We start from the raw sequence: 19,879 nt of genomic DNA, 5'->3' as shown, positions 1-19,879 counted from the left end.
TCAATAATTTATTAAGTAGTATATTTACCTCCTGAACTTCTCGCATATTATGTTGGTACCGGTAATTATGATTAATATGATTGATTTTAAAATGTATTTTGCCTGGTAATATTAAATTCATTATGTCGACTAAACAGTTTACGATTCATGAGACCTAACCTAAAAATGTATTTGGTTCGATCACGTGAAATGACTAGTACGAATTCCGAAAACAGAATACCACTTTGGAATGTGCCTACTTAATATACTTACTCCTAATAATGCTGTTATTCTCGTTACAATTGCCGTCTTTGTACGCATAATTTATTTTTTTAACATCTCGTCTCCTTTCTGGAGTAATTTCATTAACTTATAGACCTACGTAATATTAACTATACCTAACCGCGTGAAGTGTAAGTACTTTGAATGGCACGCACATTCTTTCTTGGAGAAATAGGCCTATGTATAGCCTACTTACAATACTTACTCGTAATAATGTTGCTGTTTTCGTTATAATTACACCTCTATGAGCATAATTTACTTTTAACGTGTCCTTTCTTCAGTAATTACATTATAGGCCTACGTAATATCAGCATAACTATAACCGCGTGGAGTGTAAGTAGTCTACTCTGAATGGCAAGCTTTTCTTTCTTGGAGAAGTCGCTACCATGCTATTTCTTCTCTTGGATATTTTAATAAAAATCTAAACACGAAAGAAATTCATTAAAATGTAAAATATATCTCTGTCCATTAGCCACGTGCATGTTTCATGCCAAGCAGGTCTACGAGCATTCCTTAAACAGCATTCGAAAATTCCTCCCGCTATCACTCAAGAAAATACTAGTGGAAGCGCTAGTAATGTCCCACTTCGATTATTGTGATTTTCTACTGACTGACCTCAATGTCAACCAGTCGCAAAAATTACAACGTGTTCATAATTCTTGTGTTCGCTTCGTCTGCGATGTCCGTCGCGCTGACCACATTACCCCATCCTTCCAAACTCTAAACTGGCTATGGCTTAACGAACGTTGAAATTTTCATTCTCTTGTTCTCCTTTGCCAAGTCCTTCACACCTCGACATCTACCTACCTTGCCTCCCGTTTCAGTTACCTGTCATCATATCATAATCTCTTCACACGCACGCAAAATAGCCGCATACTAGCCATACCAACACATAAGACATCATCGTATTCATCATCATACACAATCTCGCTCTCGCGCTTGTGGAATACCCTACCCAGTGACATCAGAGACTGTCGGAATTTAGTAGCGTTCAAAAGCAAACTTATTAAGCATTTTCTTACTGCGTAGAGTAGGTTTAATTTTTACTTAATTAATAAAAAAATGTTTCTCTCTTCTTAACTTTTACAATAAACTGTCTAGCTTTTATTAATCAGTTAATCTTTTAGTACTTTGATTTTTATTGTATTTGTAAATTTAATATTAATTGTAATTATAATTGTTATTGTATTCTTAATATCGTACCGTAGTTGTAATCCCCTGGTAGATGGGAAGAGAAGGCCTGATAGCTTTGTCTCTACCAGGTTAAACAAATAAATAAATGAGCTGTAGTAGCCTATTGAATTACACTTACTTGAATATAGATTTTTAGTAGATTATTTTACGACGCTTTATCAACAACTCAGGTTATTTCGCGTCTGAATGAGATGAAGGTGATAATGCCGGTGAAATGAGTCCGGGGTCCAACACCGAAAGTTACCCAGCATTTGCTTATATTGGGTTGAGGAAAAACACCGGAAAAAACCTCAACCAGATAACTTACCCCGACCGGGAATCGAACCCGAGCCACCTGGTTTCGCGGCTAGACGCTCTAACCGTTACTTCACAGATGTGGACCTGAATATACAGTAGAATTGGAATTACAACACAACAGAACTGAATTGTGTAGTCATATTAATATTAATAGCCGTATGACTAATTAATTATTAATTCACAAGCTTAGTTACTTTCATTTTCATCAGTTTCCTTCTACTGCAAACCGAAATTATTGCTGCCAACTTAACATAAAATAACTGCCAGTTGCAGTATTTGTCCTTCGAACATAAAAGTAGACTTTAATGCTCGAAGCATTTGTCTTTCTTCTTCTGTAGATGCCATTCAGCGAGAAAAATGCTTTGTTGTACTGTGTGTCTGTTTAACTGTGGTTGAAAATTCGTCTTTCTCAATACAGTTGAAACAATTGACTAACAGAGACAATCCCAAGTGCCGGCAGGATTGTGTCGCTGACTAAGTGCAAATAATTAATAAGGAAAACCCAGATATTGTGTCCTGAAACAACCAATGGAAACTAACTAATGTGCTATACAAATCCGGTTTTCAAGTATTTTTTATTTTATTTTATGACGCTTTATCAACATCTTCGGTTATTTGCGCCTGAATGAGATGAAGGTGATAATGCCGGTGAAATGAGTCCGGGGTTCAGTATCGATAGTTACCCAGCATTTGCTCATATTGGGTTGAGGGAAAATCCCGGAAAAAACCTCAACCAGATAACTTGCCCCGAACGGGAATCGAACCAGGGCCACCTGGTTTCGAGGGCAGGCGTGCAAACCGTTACTCCACAGGTGTGGACGGCTTTCAAGTATAACTCCCTGCAAAGCAGACTTGAATAATTTAGAGGGAAAAACTGTTCCGCGGCCGGACTTCGAACCCGGGACCCTTGGCTGAGCGCGCCAACGCTCTACCGATTTAACTACCCAGGAACTCTATCAAACTCCGCCTCAATTATCCCCTTTTTATCCACATACCTCAAGTGAGTTGACAAGACGTCAGAGACTCAATATTGTGTGACTTAAATTTGTGGTTTTATGTTAGCGAAACAGTAACATGTATTATGCAAATCTGACTTTCTGGTATAACTCCCTGTTAAACTGACTTGAATAATTTACAAGGAGCTATACCTGAAAGCCAGATTTGTATAATACACATTACTGTTTCATTTACAGAAAACCACAAATTTAAGTTACAGAGAAAGCGTGCACTCAATGTTGGTCTCTGACGTCTTGTCAATCCACTTGAGGTATGTTCTGAGTAGCTTAGTCGGTAGAGCACTGGCGCGCTTATTAAAGGTCCCGGGTTCGATGTCAGGCCCTGGAATAATTTTTCCCTTGAAATTATACTTAACCAATGCGCTGTCCATCAAAAAGTAACCTCGCCACTCGGTAAGAATATCGGAAACATAGGTTTGGCTCACTCTGTATATAGGCTCTTTAATACAAGGACCATAATTCAATTCAACACATGAATTTCTCCAAAAGAGTGTTTCGTGTAGTAGTAGTAGTAGTAGTAGTAGTAGTAGTAGTAGTAGTAGTAGTAGTAGTAGTAGTTGAGGTGGTGGCAATGGTGGTGACGGTGGTAGCGGTGGTGGTGGTTGTTGGGTTGCAGCAGCGGTTGTATTGATAATAATAATAATAAATTATTGTTGCTGTTCGAGCGGCAATGGAGTGATATCCTTTCTTGTTCTCAGCATTTATTGGCACTCAAAATGCCGTGGACAAACTAAATCTCAACAACAGTGTGCTGACTGATTCTTCCTTCTTCCTGGAAGAGAGTGTGTCAGACGATCTCATGCCTGAGATATGGAACCAGATCTTGGACTTCTACGTTGGCAGCAATCACACTTTCTCTGCTGATAACATGCACCTTCTCATTGATGTGAGTGTTTGATTCTCTTAGCTGCGGAATTCATACCGTATTACGAGAAATATTTGTTTACGTACTATTTTCTGAACATATCACGCTTATAGCTTCCAATATTATAAGCAATACATAAATGTATTGTTTATTTAGTTTTCTTTTTTCATTTTGTTGTGATTAGATGTTTAACTGCTTCGTATATATAAATTTTCTCAATTTTTTAATATTTAAAAATATTTAAGTTCTTCATACAATTTGGTTAGAATTTATTTTTCATTAGAACTACATTTTGATTGAGGGCTGAGAACACTGACAGATGCTTGGAACAGTTAGGAAAACTTAAAAAACAAGGAAAAGCTTGTAACAAGAACAGCCCACTCAAAATTAATTGATTAATTTCGAACCATTCCATTGCACTCAGATTTGTTCCAACTCCCATGAATTAGAGAAATTATTGCTATTAATTAAGTTTTTTAAGTTGTAAAAGTAAAGAAATGAGAAACATTTTTTGTCGTGAACTTAATTTTGTTCAATTTATTTGGTTTTGGGGATTTTTTGAAATTTAATTCACTAAGGAGAAGGTTTCATAGTTGTCCACGCAGAATTTTGTCGAGGGGGGAGTCATTTTTAAAGTTGTTTACAATTGAAGAGTTCAGGCGAAAAGGGACGAATGTCGCATTGCTCTTAAGTGTGAGACAATGATCTAATTCAGTATATTATTAATGCAAAATTTATTGCTGTTCCTATTAAAAATTAAGGGAAGATTCACTATCCGTGATAATAATTCTTCTTTTTATCAGATTTGATAAGAGCAATACTAAAGTTTGTAGTAATCTATTGAATTACGTACTGATATTACCCTTAAAAGCATTGTGTCATTCACGTTTTTTTCCATGTATTCTTCAATTTACATTGATGGCATTTTAAATGTTATTTATTATTATTATTATTATTATTATTATTATTATTATTATTAATTTAACTATTTATTTATTTTATGTAATGCCCGAACTCTTTACACAAAGTCATTCGTCTACGTACTTCCCAGTAGAGTTCGCTGTTCCCCGCAGTGCACCCTGGGTAACGCTAAATGGTATGTAGACCAACCCATGATGGTACTTCTCAATGGAATTAATTTCGGAGTTAAAATGTCTCCCGTTCGGATCTCTGGGTGAGGACAACATTGAGACATATGAGTCCTCCCAACAACAAGAAACTCAAAATATGAACTGTCAAATGGACAAAACGTTAAACGAACGTTTCACAATAAAGTCAGAATTCAAACTAACGAATGGGTAAATACCGCTCTTAAAATGAGTTTAAAATCGACAATGAAGAGTATTTAACATCTGCACTGCAGAACTGTCAAAATAACCTTTTCAATATGTTTCACAAATTAAATTTCATGTGTCGGCTTCATTTTATTACAAGGACGGTACTAGGCGGTAGGTGTCTCTATAATAAAGATAGAATTGTTATAATTCGAACATGCCGCAGCACCAAGCATAGGGATTATATTGAAGGAAGGATAGGAGGATTATGCCTTATGTCGATGTAGATTTGTTACTCTGGCAATGAATATTTAGAGAATGGAAAACGATTATGGATAAAAAAATATGCAAATCTAAATATACATTTTTTTTTTTACTTAAAAGGTGGGAGTTCAAACCGGTATTCCCCCTCTTGCGTACGCCTTTGTTTGTACAGTACCTACTTACTACCTTGTTGAAGCAACCTAGAGAAATTCGTGTCGAATTCTGCGTGCTGTTATCTATCTCAAAAAGTTTAATTTACCCTAGTTTTTTTTTCTACTTTTCCAGTAATAGCAGTTTCAATAAATTGCTACTTCCATACCCTCCATGGTGCTACATTCATATAAAACTGATGGCTTTTAAAATAGCATAACTTTATGTACATTGCACCATGTCGGATGGGCTTTCGTTTAAATGACGTGGGAACTATGGAAGTTTAGTTTAATTTTGTTTTATAAGGTGCTCAAGTGATGTCACTACCATTGTCTTCTAGAAGTTTGATTTTTATCTTCCTTCCTCTTTTTACTTATTGGTGTTTACATTGTTGAAGATGCCATACACGATGCCTCAGCATATGTGTTTTCAGTGAAAAATTACTGGATATCAAACTCCATCATTGCCATGCAAATGCAAAGAGTATTCCAAAGAGTGTACGATGTGTGTATGCTCCTCTAAGAGAGGCACAATACTGACTAATGAAGAAGTTGAAAACAACAAGATCTCTGTTGAATGAGACTGACAAGCATCGCACATCTGGTTCGGCAAATGCAGCAGAAGACGTCCAGGCCCAACTGCAGTAATCTCCTTAGAAATCATTAATTCGTTTGTTTCCTACTCCACATGCCAAAAAGCAGTAGCAGTGGCTTATTAGTGTGGCTACCAGGCACCTAAACATCACCTGGTTCACAAACGAGATCTTTGTTCTATCTGTCCGGATATCTGAATTCCCCAGACACATGTATTTGGCCTTCCCATAAACCACACGGTATTCATAAAACATCCCAGCAACCACAGGAGATTTGAGTTCCGTAGTAGTTTCGTCAAGCCAAATAGCAAGGCTATATAAACATAAATCGGTAAAAACACATTTGCGAAGAATTTGTTGAGCAGCTGGACAACATTGAACTAACTGAAGATTCTTTTCAACAAGATACCGCAGCACTGAGTCTTTCGCCCTGAGTAAGTTCTAAGAATTGATGGCTACCCCGATCACCAGACCTAACATCACCAGATACTTCTTGTAAGATTATTTTAATGATGAAATCTGTCAAAATCGAACAAGAACAATAATTTAAGAGTTGGCTGGAAGAAGGGCGTAATTCAGAAAACATAGTTTTGAGATAATCAACAAAAACTATCTGTACCCTGCATCTCTTGCTGGAATATGACACTCTTCATGTATAGCTTGTGATTACAATGAGTTCTAGGGTTAATGTTTAAATATTGTAAGAGAACAAAGCATTCAATTTCTTTTAATTACGCTCTTCTTCTGTAGAAGAGGGTTGAAAATACTGCAATGCTGTAAACTTTTCTATATTTCTATAGGAGAGGCTATATATAGGTCTATACTGCAATAATGAAGATAATTACAATGTATGTTCTACAATATATATATATATATATATATATATATATATATATATACAGGGTGATTCTGATCACCCGTAACAGTAATTTATTTCGGAAACAAGTGCATTAAAATTTTCGAGAAAAATATTTATTACTAAACCACATGTGAACTTTCACTTGATCTTAATTTCATCAATAAGCTCTAACAGGAAGTAGGGTCAGTGGCGTATCACTTTAAAATTTCAAATGGGAGTATGGGTCAAATAGATTACCATTTTATAGAGCTCTTCAAAACAAACAACTTTCATAGGAAACATTTTTATTAATTCCTATTCTTCAATGAGAACACGTACGAAAAGACAATAGGTGATTCGGACCACACGTAAGTCATTTATTTCGGAATCTAGTGCATTGAAATTTTCGAGACAAAAATATTTATGACTAAACCACATGTGAACTTTCACTTGAGCTTGATTTCATTAATCAGCTCTAACAGGAAGTAGAGTCAGTGACGTATAATTTTAAAATTTCAAATGGGAGCATTGGTCAAATAGGGTACCATATGATACAGTTCTTCAAAACAAACAACTTTCATATGAAACGTTTTTATTAATTCCTATTCTTTCAATTAGAAAACGTACAAAAAGTAATGCCATAAATATTGAGAAATGTTAAAAGACGAAAATGTAAACAAGACAATTAATGTTGACATTTCACTGAAAGACTGGACAATTCCATTAATTTTTATAAATGTTCAAACTGTCTGCCGTTCTGAGCAGCACACACCCGTGCTCTTCTTCTAACACTGTCAGTGACTCGTAACACTTCGGCGTGGTCAAGTGACTGGCAGGTCTCCCGGATTCGCTGTTTTATGTCATCTCTTATTGTGGGACAGTATTGATAAACGATGTTTTTAACCGTCGCCAAGAATAGAAATCCACAGGATTCAAGTCAGGAGATAGTGCTGGCCATGCCACAGAACCGCATCTCCCAATCCATCGCCCAGCGAAGAACTGATTGGCCGTATCACGTGCCACCAAAGAGAAATGAGTTGGGCAACCATCCTGCTGAAGCCACATTACTACTCGTGTTGCCAGTGGTACGTCCTGCAAAAGTTGGTTGAGGATGGCCTTCAAGAAGCCATGACACTATTCAGAGCACCTTCAAAGAAATAAGGTCCAATCATTCGGTGTCCGAAGATGCCACACTAGACATTGGCACTCCACCTATGCTGGTTGTCCACTTCTCTCAGCCAGAGAGGACTGACTTGAGACCAGTAGTGACCATTATGGATATTGACATCGCCATTTCTCTTGGATGTCGCTTCATCTGTGCAAAGAATACAGCGATGCAACCGACAGATTTTACCTGACAATTAACTCTAATTTTGGGGACGATTAGAAAACATCGTTTATCAAAACTGTCCCACAATAAGAGATGACATAAAACAGCGAATCCGGGAGACCTGCCAGTCACTTGACCACGCCGAAGTGTTACGAGTCACTGACAGTTTTAGAAGAAGAGTACGGGTGTGTGCTGCTCAGAACGGCAGACAGTTTGAACATTTATACAAATTAATGGAATTGTCCAGTCTTTCAGTGAAATGTCAACATTAATTGTCTTGTTTACATTTTCGTCTTTTAACATTTCTCAATATTGATGGCATTATTTTTGTACGTTTTCTAATTGAAAGAATAGGAATTAATAAAAACGTTTCCTATGAAAGTTGTTTTTTTTAAGAGCTCTATCAAATGGTACCCTATTTGACCCATGTTCCCATTTGAAATTTTAAAGTTATACGCCACTGACCCTACTTCCTGTTAGAGTTGATTAACGAAATCAAGTTCAAGTGAAAGTTCACATATGGTTTAGTGATAAATATTTTTGTCTCGAAATTTTTAATGCACTAGATTCCGAAATAAATGACTTACGTGTGGTCAGAATCACCTATTGCTTTTTCGTACGTGTCCTCATTGAAAGAATAGGAATTAAAGTGGTTTAGTAATAAATATTTTTTCTCGAAAATTTTAATGCACTAGTTTCCGAAATAAATGACTGTTATGGGTGATCAGAATCACTCTGTGTGTATACATATATGATGTTCGTTTACTAAATTGTTATCGCAACATTAAAAATAATTAATCTCACTTATTTCACGTTATCATTTTAACTGAAAGTACTTAGAATATAGGTTTACAAACACTATATCATTTTAAGGCCCAATTGTATAAAACTCCCTGACTAAAGATCAATTTTGATCGAAGATCGGAAAGTGAACCGAGTTCAGACACTTCTTCTATTGTATAAAACTTTTCTGCGATCAAATTACCTAGGTTCAATTAATGCAATCTAAGTTCACGTGAAAAGGACTTGGCAACATCGCATAAACAGGTGAAGTATGTGATGCGAGGGCCATGTTTTACAGGTTTTTTCAGTGTAGCCAATTTAGCGACTTTAACTCTTTTTCGACGACAATTTCTTTTAACTTTTATATTGCTTAAATAGGGATTTAGTGACCTTTTTAGCACCCCATAGTGACAAAATTTAATCTTTCTTTGTTGATAATGAGAAATCTAGCGACTTTACAACTACCTCTTGGCGACTTTCCGTATTACACTCTGTTGGAGACACTGGTTTTTTTTTGTGCAATGTAAATAATGGCGGACAATAAGAAGAAGGTTGACTGTTCTCGAAGTTGTTATCATGTTATGGTGTTTGATACTGCTAAACATAATAAAGCTTTATAAAACGACAATTTTCGTTTAGTAATACAGTTAATTTAACATTTATAATTAATAATTAATGGTTGTTATAAACATAATATAATTATAGGTTATGTTATTTGATACTGCTGAACACGATAGAGCCTTATAAAATATAAGAATGTTTGTGTATTAAGGCACGAAATTGAAAGAAATATATATATATATATATATATATATATATTTATATATATATATATATATATATGTACCTAACATATCTATTAATATTAATAATAATGGATATTTTATTTGCACAATCTGTCACTCGTATATTTCAAACAGAAAAGAAATAACTGAACTTGGATCATCTAACTTAATCGGAGAAATTTCTTCAGTCAAAGTTGACTTTGGTTTGAGACAAATTAATCTCAGATTAGACTTCATACAACACAAAATTCCAAGTTCAGCTGAAACAAGGATTAATTTAACCTCTGATCTAAGGTTAAATGGTTTATACAATGGGGCCTTAGTTTCACTATATTTTGTACAGTTATTAGATATTTTAAACAATGGCAGAATAAAGGACTTGTATAAAAAATTCTTCTCAGTCAAGATACTGTATACCCAAGAACATTCTCGGTGCTGTGGTCTTACAGTTGTTCCAAATATTCCGTAAGAAATGTATCCTGATTGTTTTTGATTCCAGTTTCCCAAAATCCTCAATGGAAAATGACATGTTCCTCTGTAGACATCTCATATTTCTTCTGGCAGCAACTGGCTTAAATCTTTTGCTCCTAACTTGTCAGAAATATGGTCGTTCCTAAATTACTGACTGCTATAAATAGCCTGAATCTAACATATTATAGCACTGCATAAGCCTATATTATTAGGACCTTATATTCATTCTCCATTGACAAAAATAAATAGTAATATTGTATTTCTTTTACATTTTTCCTGACATACTTGTGTAAGTTTTCCCGTAATTTTGTCGTCGCTTTCTAGATTATTCTTTCATAGTTTATTAAACCGTTTCCGTTTTCTACCTTTCCCTTTGTAATTCATTTTCACTGATACTTTCATCAGAAAGCTTATATTCGCTTCCACTGGGCAAAAGATAGGATAGATCAGAACATTCGTCAGACAACGCGAACACCCTTGCCGCTCCTCGAACCACAGTAGTGAGATGGAAGACGGACGCAGTTCAATAATACCTCTCTATTGCAATCTACTGGGACTAGAGGCATAATATTTCGGTGGTTAGTAGAAACGCCGCCAAAGAACGCACATAGCCATTTTACAGATAAACGCCGTAATTCGAATTACGCCCTTCTTCCAGCCAACCCCTCAATTGTTCGTCAATAATTATTGACAGCATTGACGAGGCATATTGCATTGAACTTCCGGAAATATGGATGGGTACCTGTAGCCTACAAATGCTCCTATAGGAACGAGGTCATTTGAGCATCTACAGCAATTCTCCCAGAGATTCTTTATATTTACGAAGAGTCCACAGCTGTGGAGTAACAGTTAGCGCGTCTACCCTCGAAACCAGGGGGTTCGATTCCCGTTCGGGGCAAGTTACCTGGTTGAGGTTTTTCCGGAGTTTTCCTTCAACTCAATATGAGCAAATATTGGGTAACTATCGGTGCTGGACCCCGTACTCATTTCACTAGCATTATCACCTTCGTATCATTCAGACGCTAAATAAGCTAAGATGTTGATAAATGGCTGTAAAATAACCTACTAAACAAATTTATTTATGAAGTTGTTGTTTGTCGTAACTGCCATCAAACGGAAATGGGATAGTTTTAAAAACCTCTTTTATATATTAATTATTTTGTATGTAACAATATGTATTGTCCCGAGTTCAGCCATCTATTGAAAAACATTTAAAACGACCAGTATAGCTCTACAGTGCATTATCCGTCATATACAGATGACACATAAATAAGAGTCCGACTGAATAAGAGACCAATGTGTTTATAGCATAAGCCATTACCATGAATTAGGTACTCATAATAAGTTGTGAAGTGGCAGCTATTTGATTATATTTGTTTGCAGTATTAATTAATCTAGTTTCTCGAAAAGAGTATTAATTTTTATTAGAATTTCTTACTTATCGGTTTTATACAGAGTGAATCATAATGCACGCATATTGCAAGCCACTACGCAATTCACCATTGCAAACTATGTCCAAATTATTCTTTCGGAAAATTGCGCCTGGCTCTAATTTCCTAGAAAAATTGAGTTCAAATTACACAATCTGGCAACGCTGGATAAAAGACAGCATCAATGTAAAGTCATCCCATCATTACAATTACCCGCTTCACTTACATGTTCTGATAGTCTAGGGGTAAAATGAAGGAAAGTAGAACTGCAAACTGCTTTTTATGTACTTAGTTTAAATAATAAACCCCTTCAGATCCCGGTGGATCTTGTTTCACGGCTTCATGCAGCTGTAACGACTGTCAACAGGGATATATTGCATAACGTACAGCAAGACATACCAGACTGTTGTCGTCGTATGGAGGGTAACGCTTTTGGGCACAGGTTGTAAATAAATTAAATACAGTACAATAAATGTACAACTGTATTGTGACTACCCAAAGAAACAACCTAACATTAAAAAATGAATAATGGAAAGTTACCTCAATAAGTTACTGAAAATTCTGTGTAGGCCTACTATAATTCATTTCGAAATAAATGAGTTTCAAAAAAAGTAAAATATTAATATTAAAAAGAACTTGTACATAAAAAAGTGAAGAGACGGGGATTCCAACACGTACAGTTACGTGCTTCGATATGAAGACGTTCACGTTACACGAAGCTATGAAAGCAACGACTTAAGTGGTCCACTGGTGGTGGATCCATTCTACTGCCCTGCTACCGTTTATCCAGCGTTGCCAGATTATGTAAGTTGAAATCAATTTTTCTCGAAAATTAGAGTCCGGCCGCAATTTTCGGAAAGAATAATTTGAACCTAGTTTGCAATAGTAAATTTCGTGGTGGTGTACATATACGCGAATTATGGTTCACCTTGTATTTGTTGAAATAATTGACACGAAAAAAACTCTGAGTTTACTGTATCTGAACAACGTTATCTGTTGTATTTCCTTCCTTTTCTACGTACGTATTATGATAGGTGATTAAGTAAATGAACATTGAATTAAAATAGTTATCGATAATTTCGTACTTTATTTTGTTGTTTCTTTGTGTTATGTGTTTAATTCTATTTTTTGTGTGAATACAAAGAATATCTGAGTACGGTGTATTTGTTGAGTTATACTATAACTAATTATTTTTCATGATGTACCTCATTCAACATATTATAATATGCTGTAGAACAGTTAGAAGATGAACTTCTGTTTAAAGTATAGAGGTGTTACCATAGACTAGCAAGAGAGAAGGGTAGCGCAGAATTTTCTTCAGACCCTGGAACTTTTAAGAAGAAGACAGCTCTAGATTTCACACTCATAATTAAAGACAAAAGACATGTTGATATCATTATCTTAATAATTGTACGATATGATGGTAAGTTAATTATATTGGTTGCTAGCAATAATAGAATTAAGTGTCCATTCCTTCGCCCTTCTTATTAGTAAAATTGATTGTTATTTTTGCTGTTGCAACAGGCATGTACCGATAGGCTTATGCAGCACAATACGGAGAAAGCTGTAAAACTGCACACACAAGCAGGCCATGATACCATATACCTGTATAACCTTCAATATCGAGGAAAGTACAGCTTTATTACAAAGGCGAGATATGGGGACTTGAGATATGATCTTGGTAAGTAGGCCATTAGTTGTAATATGAAGCTTTGAAGTGTTTATAATGACACTTATCCTCTGATTGAGGATAAGTGGCTGATATGTACATCTATTATCAGGCATACATCTCACTTGACGATATGTGTCAGAGGAAGAACAATTGTTTGTATGCATCTATAGTCTGACTAGTGTAATATGTTGCTAGTCGGCAATGTAGGCCTATGCAATGGAGGGAGGAAAGAAACTGGCCACCCTACCCATTATCTCCTGGCCTAGTTGCCTTCTTGGTATCACTTGTGAAGTTCAGACCTATAATCTTTTCGCTGTAAGAAAAATCCTAATATAAACAATAGCACGTGACTGAAGTGAAGCTTCATTGGCCACTGTTTGGCGCCATAGATTCTCAGTACGTGTTCCCGCCTACTGTTGTACATTCTGTTTCATGTTAAACATTTCCCGTTACTCGTCAAGTAGGCCTAACCTCACTACTATGCATTCATTTGTTTAGGAAATATTTACTTTATAATTACTCTAATTAAAACTCACATAACTTATTATATATATTTAAGACTATTTGTTTTTCTCCGCTTTTGAGAGGGTTTCCACTCTTACGACAAATAACCACACACACCGAGGATGCAGAAGCCAGACTTCAGAACCACGTGCTAACGTGAACGATAAGCTCAAGGGACGCCAGCTTGTTACAAGAACAGACTACCTCAGTATTATTGTTCGTATTCATCCGCGTTCATAGTACATAACAAAATATAAAAGTAGCTTTTCTTTTACATAGCGTTTTACATATGAGTGAAGTTATAAGTTTCATTGTATTTAACAACTATAATTTATTTTTTTTTTTTTATTTTCAAATAATACAAGATGATAGTTTCCAAATACGGACTATATTTTCCTGCGTCGTGTGAGTGTTTCGACTGTGAGCCAATCACGGGAATGACAGCCACGTGCTTGTGTTTACATTAGGATTTTTCTTACAGCGAAAACAGTATATCTTCAGACGGTTGACTAAACAACAAACCACATAATGACACTGAATTTATAATGTAGGCCTACTGTATCATGAGGTCGTTTACTCTAGGTGTGCTCCATATTGATGAGCTTCAATACTACATATCTTATGGCTCTGATCCCAACAAGTGGGAAGCTGGACACCCTGACCTTGAAGTTCTGGAAACTGTACTTACCTTGTGGACAAACCTGGCGAAATATGGGTGAGATTCTTTTACTTGCTTGTAACTATTGTTTTTATTAGTAGTCCTATGTGCGTGTGAGTTCAAGTTTGTCGAGTTTCGCAGAGACCGAAGTTTGCTTCTTAGCTGCAATTCTGCAATGTTCATTCGGACTTGCGCTTTCAAGTTCATTGACCTCCCATCCCTTCCCTGAATGTTTTAGCTGCGTAAGAATTTTAGAACAAATCTTTTAATTCTATATAGTTGTATATTTAAGTAGGCCTACAGATAATTTGTATTACAACATTATGATTAAACATCCACAGAAATATACATATAAGCAAATCAGAATATATTTTTAAATACATGACAGAGTTTCCTATATTAACTACCGACAGGCAGTATAATTACATTCCTCATATAATATTCAAATAAATCACACTTGCTCGGCAACAATATTTGTTTAACTATATGGGCGATGAAAATTCTAATATTAACACAATACACATTATTATAACTCATAATATCTAACTTGCTTATGAATAAAATATTCATTTTCGTGCTACACATTAGATCTATTTCAGCTTATAATATCCAACCTATTAATAAATAAAACAAATCATTTCATTTTCATACTACACATTAACGTCGTGAATGACAGACGCTATGTTCGATTCATTTTGTTGGGTATGACGAAGTTCGATATTCGCGCTATAGGAGGAAACCTGTCACGTTTGTTCGACTATAGTGACTATACTATGAAAATCTTTGCTGCCCTCCTCTCCTATCACTTCGCGTTTTAAACCGCTTAAGGATCTGAGCACATATTTTGTGATTAGGTTTTTTTCTATTATAGAGAATAAAAGGAAGTTCGTAATGTGTTGGTTTTCTCTCTTATGTTGAACATTGCAAGATATCTAGTAGTCGGTACTATGAACATACGTATTTTTAAATATATTTTGTTTGATTTACTTATACGTATATACTAATTACAACAAACATTACCTGTACTCATTACTGTACGTGAATTCGCAAGATATATGTCTGACATTCTTATGCAGCTAAAAGCATAAAGGGGCAGGAGAAAAGCACCCAAAACAAGGAAGTGAAAAGGTTCTACAGAGATTCGGCAAATATGAACCGAACATAAGGCCTCTTACTGGTTTTTAACGAACTCGAATATTTTACATAAAGATTAATTTTTGGTCCTACAGAATACATCTGTTGTGGTAACAATTGACAGTTGACTTAATATAAAAATGTCAACGTACATGTCGAACTTGGAGTCAGGCCACAAAGGAAAAAATACTGAAGGAGAGGGATTCAATCCGGTGTTGTGGATTGAACTTCGGCGTAGCTCAATGGCTAGAGCGCTTGGTACATAGAACCAAGGACCAGAGTTCGATCCCCGGCGCAGGAACGAATTTTTCTCCTCTAATACCAGTCGAATATTTTAGTTTACATGCTTCACTTCTACGTATTGTTGGATGCCAATGGAGTAGGGCGAAATTTGTAATGTCTCGATATCCCCTGAGTCATATTCGAACATTGAACGACGCTAGTACGTACGTATGTATGTATGTATGTATGTATGTATTTTTTTTTGTATATCAGCATGCTCCATTACATTGGAGTAATACTACATGCTTTACATAAAATATTACAATAATTAGTTACATAATTTATGAGAACAAGATATTTACAATTTTGATTGCGATCTTGAAATTCTTATAGATACAAGTGTTGCCTAATTGTACTTCTTATATTTTAGGTTACCATCATTGTTAATATTATTACTAATTTCAATTTCTGTTACATTTTGCCAAATTCTATGGATTTTATAAATTTTCTGAAGCTTTTGAGGTATGCTGTTGTGAACTGATCAAAAGGTGGAGGCCAGGTTTGACCTGTGCGTATTATACTAGCTCGTAGGATTCTTCTTTCTTTTATCAGTGTGGCACATCTTAATATTAATGTATGTATGTATGTATGTATGTATGTATGTATGTATGTATGTATGTATGTAACATTACGGTTTATTTAACGACGCTCGCAACTGCAGAGGTTATATCAGCGTCGCCGATGTGCCGGAATTTTGTCCCGTAGGAGTTCTTTTACATGCCAGTAAATCTACTGATATGAACCTGTCGCATTTAAACACACTTAAATGCTATCGACCTGGGCCGGGATCGAACCCGCAACTCGAGCACAGAAGGCCAGCGCTATACCGACTACCGACTACGCTACAGAGGCCGAATGTATGTATGTATGTATGTATGTATGTATGTATGTATGTATGTATGTATGTATGTATGTATGTATGTATGTATGCATGCTTATAATTTACAAATACTGCAAATTAAGATTTGTTTATATTAGAAGTTTTTGTGTTAATACAACATCGCAAAAGTACCCGCTAGCAGTGCTCTTCCTTTTTTTATAATTGAGTAAACAAGCAGAGCAGTAATATGTGTGCGCAATTTTCATATGTTGCGCGGCCCAACTATTGGATGCTATGTTTCGCTCAGAGTTGACGTAAAAAGAAGAGAACGGATCTTAAGATAGGTAGGATAGCAGCCATTCACCGCACCACCCTGTGCTGTAGTGCTACATGAGGAATGTGCAGGAAAAGTTCCCTCTTTGTAAACATTGTACAAAGTGCCCAAAGTGCTTGTCTGCTGTCCGTCTCAATGGAGCGAACTATACCATATTATGATAAAAATAACTTCATATTCGAATGAGTGTTCGTAATTTATAGTTACTTATTTGTTATATTGTTGTCTGTCAGAAATAAAAATATGACGTCATTTTTGTCAAGAAGCAAAGTGAATAGAACCCTACGAATTGTCATGACCGGGAAACGAAAAGTCGTGTGAAAAGAGTTGGAGAACAACTAATAGGCATACAGTCTCATAAAAGAAATAACAATATTATGCTGTGATTGTGTCAGTGAGGTAACAGCTTGTGAACAACACCAAGATCAGGGATGGATCAACAGACCACTCTCTGCAAGAACGTTAATAGATGGGTATAGTAACAGAAATCGTCAGCATGGTTAGCTGTGGTGGTGGGAGTGATGTTTTCATTTTGAATTCCTGAGACACAATGAATAAATGTTCGTGGATTTTCTCACATGTGATATTATAGTTTATTTAAATGCTAAGAGAGAGAGAGAGAGAGAGAGAGTTGTGTGTGTACTTGCGTGTGATTCAAAAGTCCGACGACATAGACAGACTCCTTTATTAGTTCACATAGCGAAAAATGGAAAAAGGTAAAAAAAGTTTCCGATATGTAGTTTTGAATCTAACGTGCATGAATTTTCAATAATATCTATCTAAAATTCGCTAGAACTAGCGGGAAAGCCACTACTTTTGGCAGCACTGGGATTGGTGGATGTATCGTACAAGTGTGCAGCCTCAACGGTGTATTCTACGGTGAAAATTCAAGCACATTAGATTGAAAACTACTATTTCCAACAAATTTTCCCTCTTTCCATTTTTCGCTATCTACACTAAATAACGAAGTTTGTCTACGTCCCCGGACTTTTGACTCACTATATATATATATATATGTTTTTTTATTATTTTTCTTATGTTTCAAGCTTTCACACAATTAAAAGCAGAAAGGTAATTACACCCGAAAATTGACAGTACTACGTAAAGCATGTCGTGTAGTCTATTTCAGATTGTTTTTCGTTTCTGCCGTGTACAAAACTAACAGGAAAAGCATAAATCTTAGTGACCAGTTTGCTATTGCAAAGAAAACGGGTAGGTATGAAAATAATACGTATTCCAGGAATGTTTGGTATTCAATTTAGAAGCAAGTGGTTTAATGGGTTAGGAAAGAACTCATAATTTTCCTTATTGACAATTTTATTGAATATGACGAATTGAAATTATATATATATATATATATATATATATATATATATATATATATATATATAATCTTGAACGAATCAAATTGTTACACAAATTAATATTTTTTAGGAAACTAAACAGTAAATACCTATATAAATTTGATCACTTTGTAAATTTGAAATAGGCCTGTCCATTCCATTATAAAATGTGTTTTACTGTTTAACAGGTAAATAACATATCGTTTTAAATATTTTGTATGATAATTCTGGATTTTGTTTAATGAATTATAGAACCTATGTAGGTACTTAAATTTGCATTTTCCAGGACTAAACTCCAAGGTCCATTAATGATATATAAAAGAGAACCCATAGTACATATATTTTCTGACATGAATACACAGATTTGTTAAATGTTACTGATAGATTTTATAAGCGTACACTATCGAGTGAATTTTAGTTTATATAATCATTCTGTCATATAGTTTTCGTTACTGAGGTGCAGAACAAACCAAATTGATCTGTATAAAACAGCGAAAATTAATCCTTATATGCGTGTTTCTTTTATTTTACTTGATTTACCTTACTACTAGGCATCCGACACCCAGTGAAGAAAATGCGCCTCAAGGTGTAGTGTGGCCATCTGTAGGTGCATACCAAGACCAGCTGGCATATTATCTGTTTGGACACCAACAACCACCAATAGAGCCCGTTGATGGAATCATGCCACTGAATATCAGTGTGGCACGAGATTTATTTAGTGCTCGCATGGACTTCTGGAACTCTCTGCCACTCAAGGAGAACCAGTATCAATGAGTTTGATGGGTGTTACGTGCATTGAGATGGAAGGCGGATTTAAGGAAGTTCTAAAATTACGACAAGGAACTAAACTGTAAATCAAGAAAAGGAAACGAATTCTGAATAAAATTGTAATGAATGTATTATTATGTTTCCATTTCGTTTCAAACTTTCCTAAATAACAATTCTTCACCACCCAAACCTCCGCTGTCAGATAACAGCAGCAATAGCAATGGCAGACTGGCAACAGTAGCAATGGTAGTGATAATAGTGTAGTATTGGTGCTTGGATTTGAGAGAGGTGGGATATGATGAGACTGGATTAATCTTGCACAGGATAGGGACCGATGACGGGCTTATGTGAGGGCGGCAATGAACCTGGGGGTTCCTTAAAAGCCATTTGTAAGTAAGTATTGGTGCTAGTTGTGGAGTTGGTAGTGGTAGTAGTAGATGCTACTGCTGCTGCTTCAGGAGGTGGACCATTGCTCGTTCATATTTCGAAGAAATTAATATACTCATCTTCTCCATAAACATCTAACCCTTTGCCCCTCTTTCGGTTTGTAGTTCAGGAGAGGTAGTGACAGTCTCTTTGCTTCTTATTTTATATTACCTACTATGATTCATGAGTTTTTATAAACATTTTTATTACTGCAGAAATTTGGGCAAAAATTACTGCATTTACATTATTATTATTATTATTATTATTATTATTATTATTATTATTGTGAATTTTATTAGTAACAACAATGTAATTTATTCGCCACAACAATAATTCCTTTCTACAATTTCGCCTTAAACGCTCTCGTCAACAATTGGATTTTCACTTA

At 35.5% G+C, this 19,879-nt stretch overlaps 1 protein-coding gene across 1 annotated transcript in view; it reads left to right on the top strand.

Annotated features, from left to right (window-relative positions):
- The window catches only part of LOC138705173 (juvenile hormone esterase-like), a 75,923-nt gene extending 56,727 nt beyond the window's left edge, over window positions 1–19,196 (top strand). The window contains exons 8-11 of the mRNA XM_069833878.1: window positions 3,467–3,654; window positions 13,075–13,231; window positions 14,309–14,441; window positions 18,849–19,196. Coding sequence (XP_069689979.1) covers window positions 3,467–3,654; window positions 13,075–13,231; window positions 14,309–14,441; window positions 18,849–19,071 — 701 coding nt within the window. The 3' untranslated portion in view covers window positions 19,072–19,196. The remainder of the gene's footprint in view (window positions 1–3,466; window positions 3,655–13,074; window positions 13,232–14,308; window positions 14,442–18,848) is intronic.
- The last annotated feature ends 683 nt before the right edge of the window (window positions 19,197–19,879 follow it).

Source organism: Periplaneta americana, chromosome 8 (assembly GCF_040183065.1).
Source record: "Periplaneta americana isolate PAMFEO1 chromosome 8, P.americana_PAMFEO1_priV1, whole genome shotgun sequence".
In the NCBI taxonomy this organism is placed as follows: Eukaryota; Metazoa; Arthropoda; class Insecta; order Blattodea; family Blattidae; genus Periplaneta; species Periplaneta americana.
Note: the sequence above shows the minus strand (reverse complement) of the source record. Positions and strands in the feature narration are given on the sequence as shown.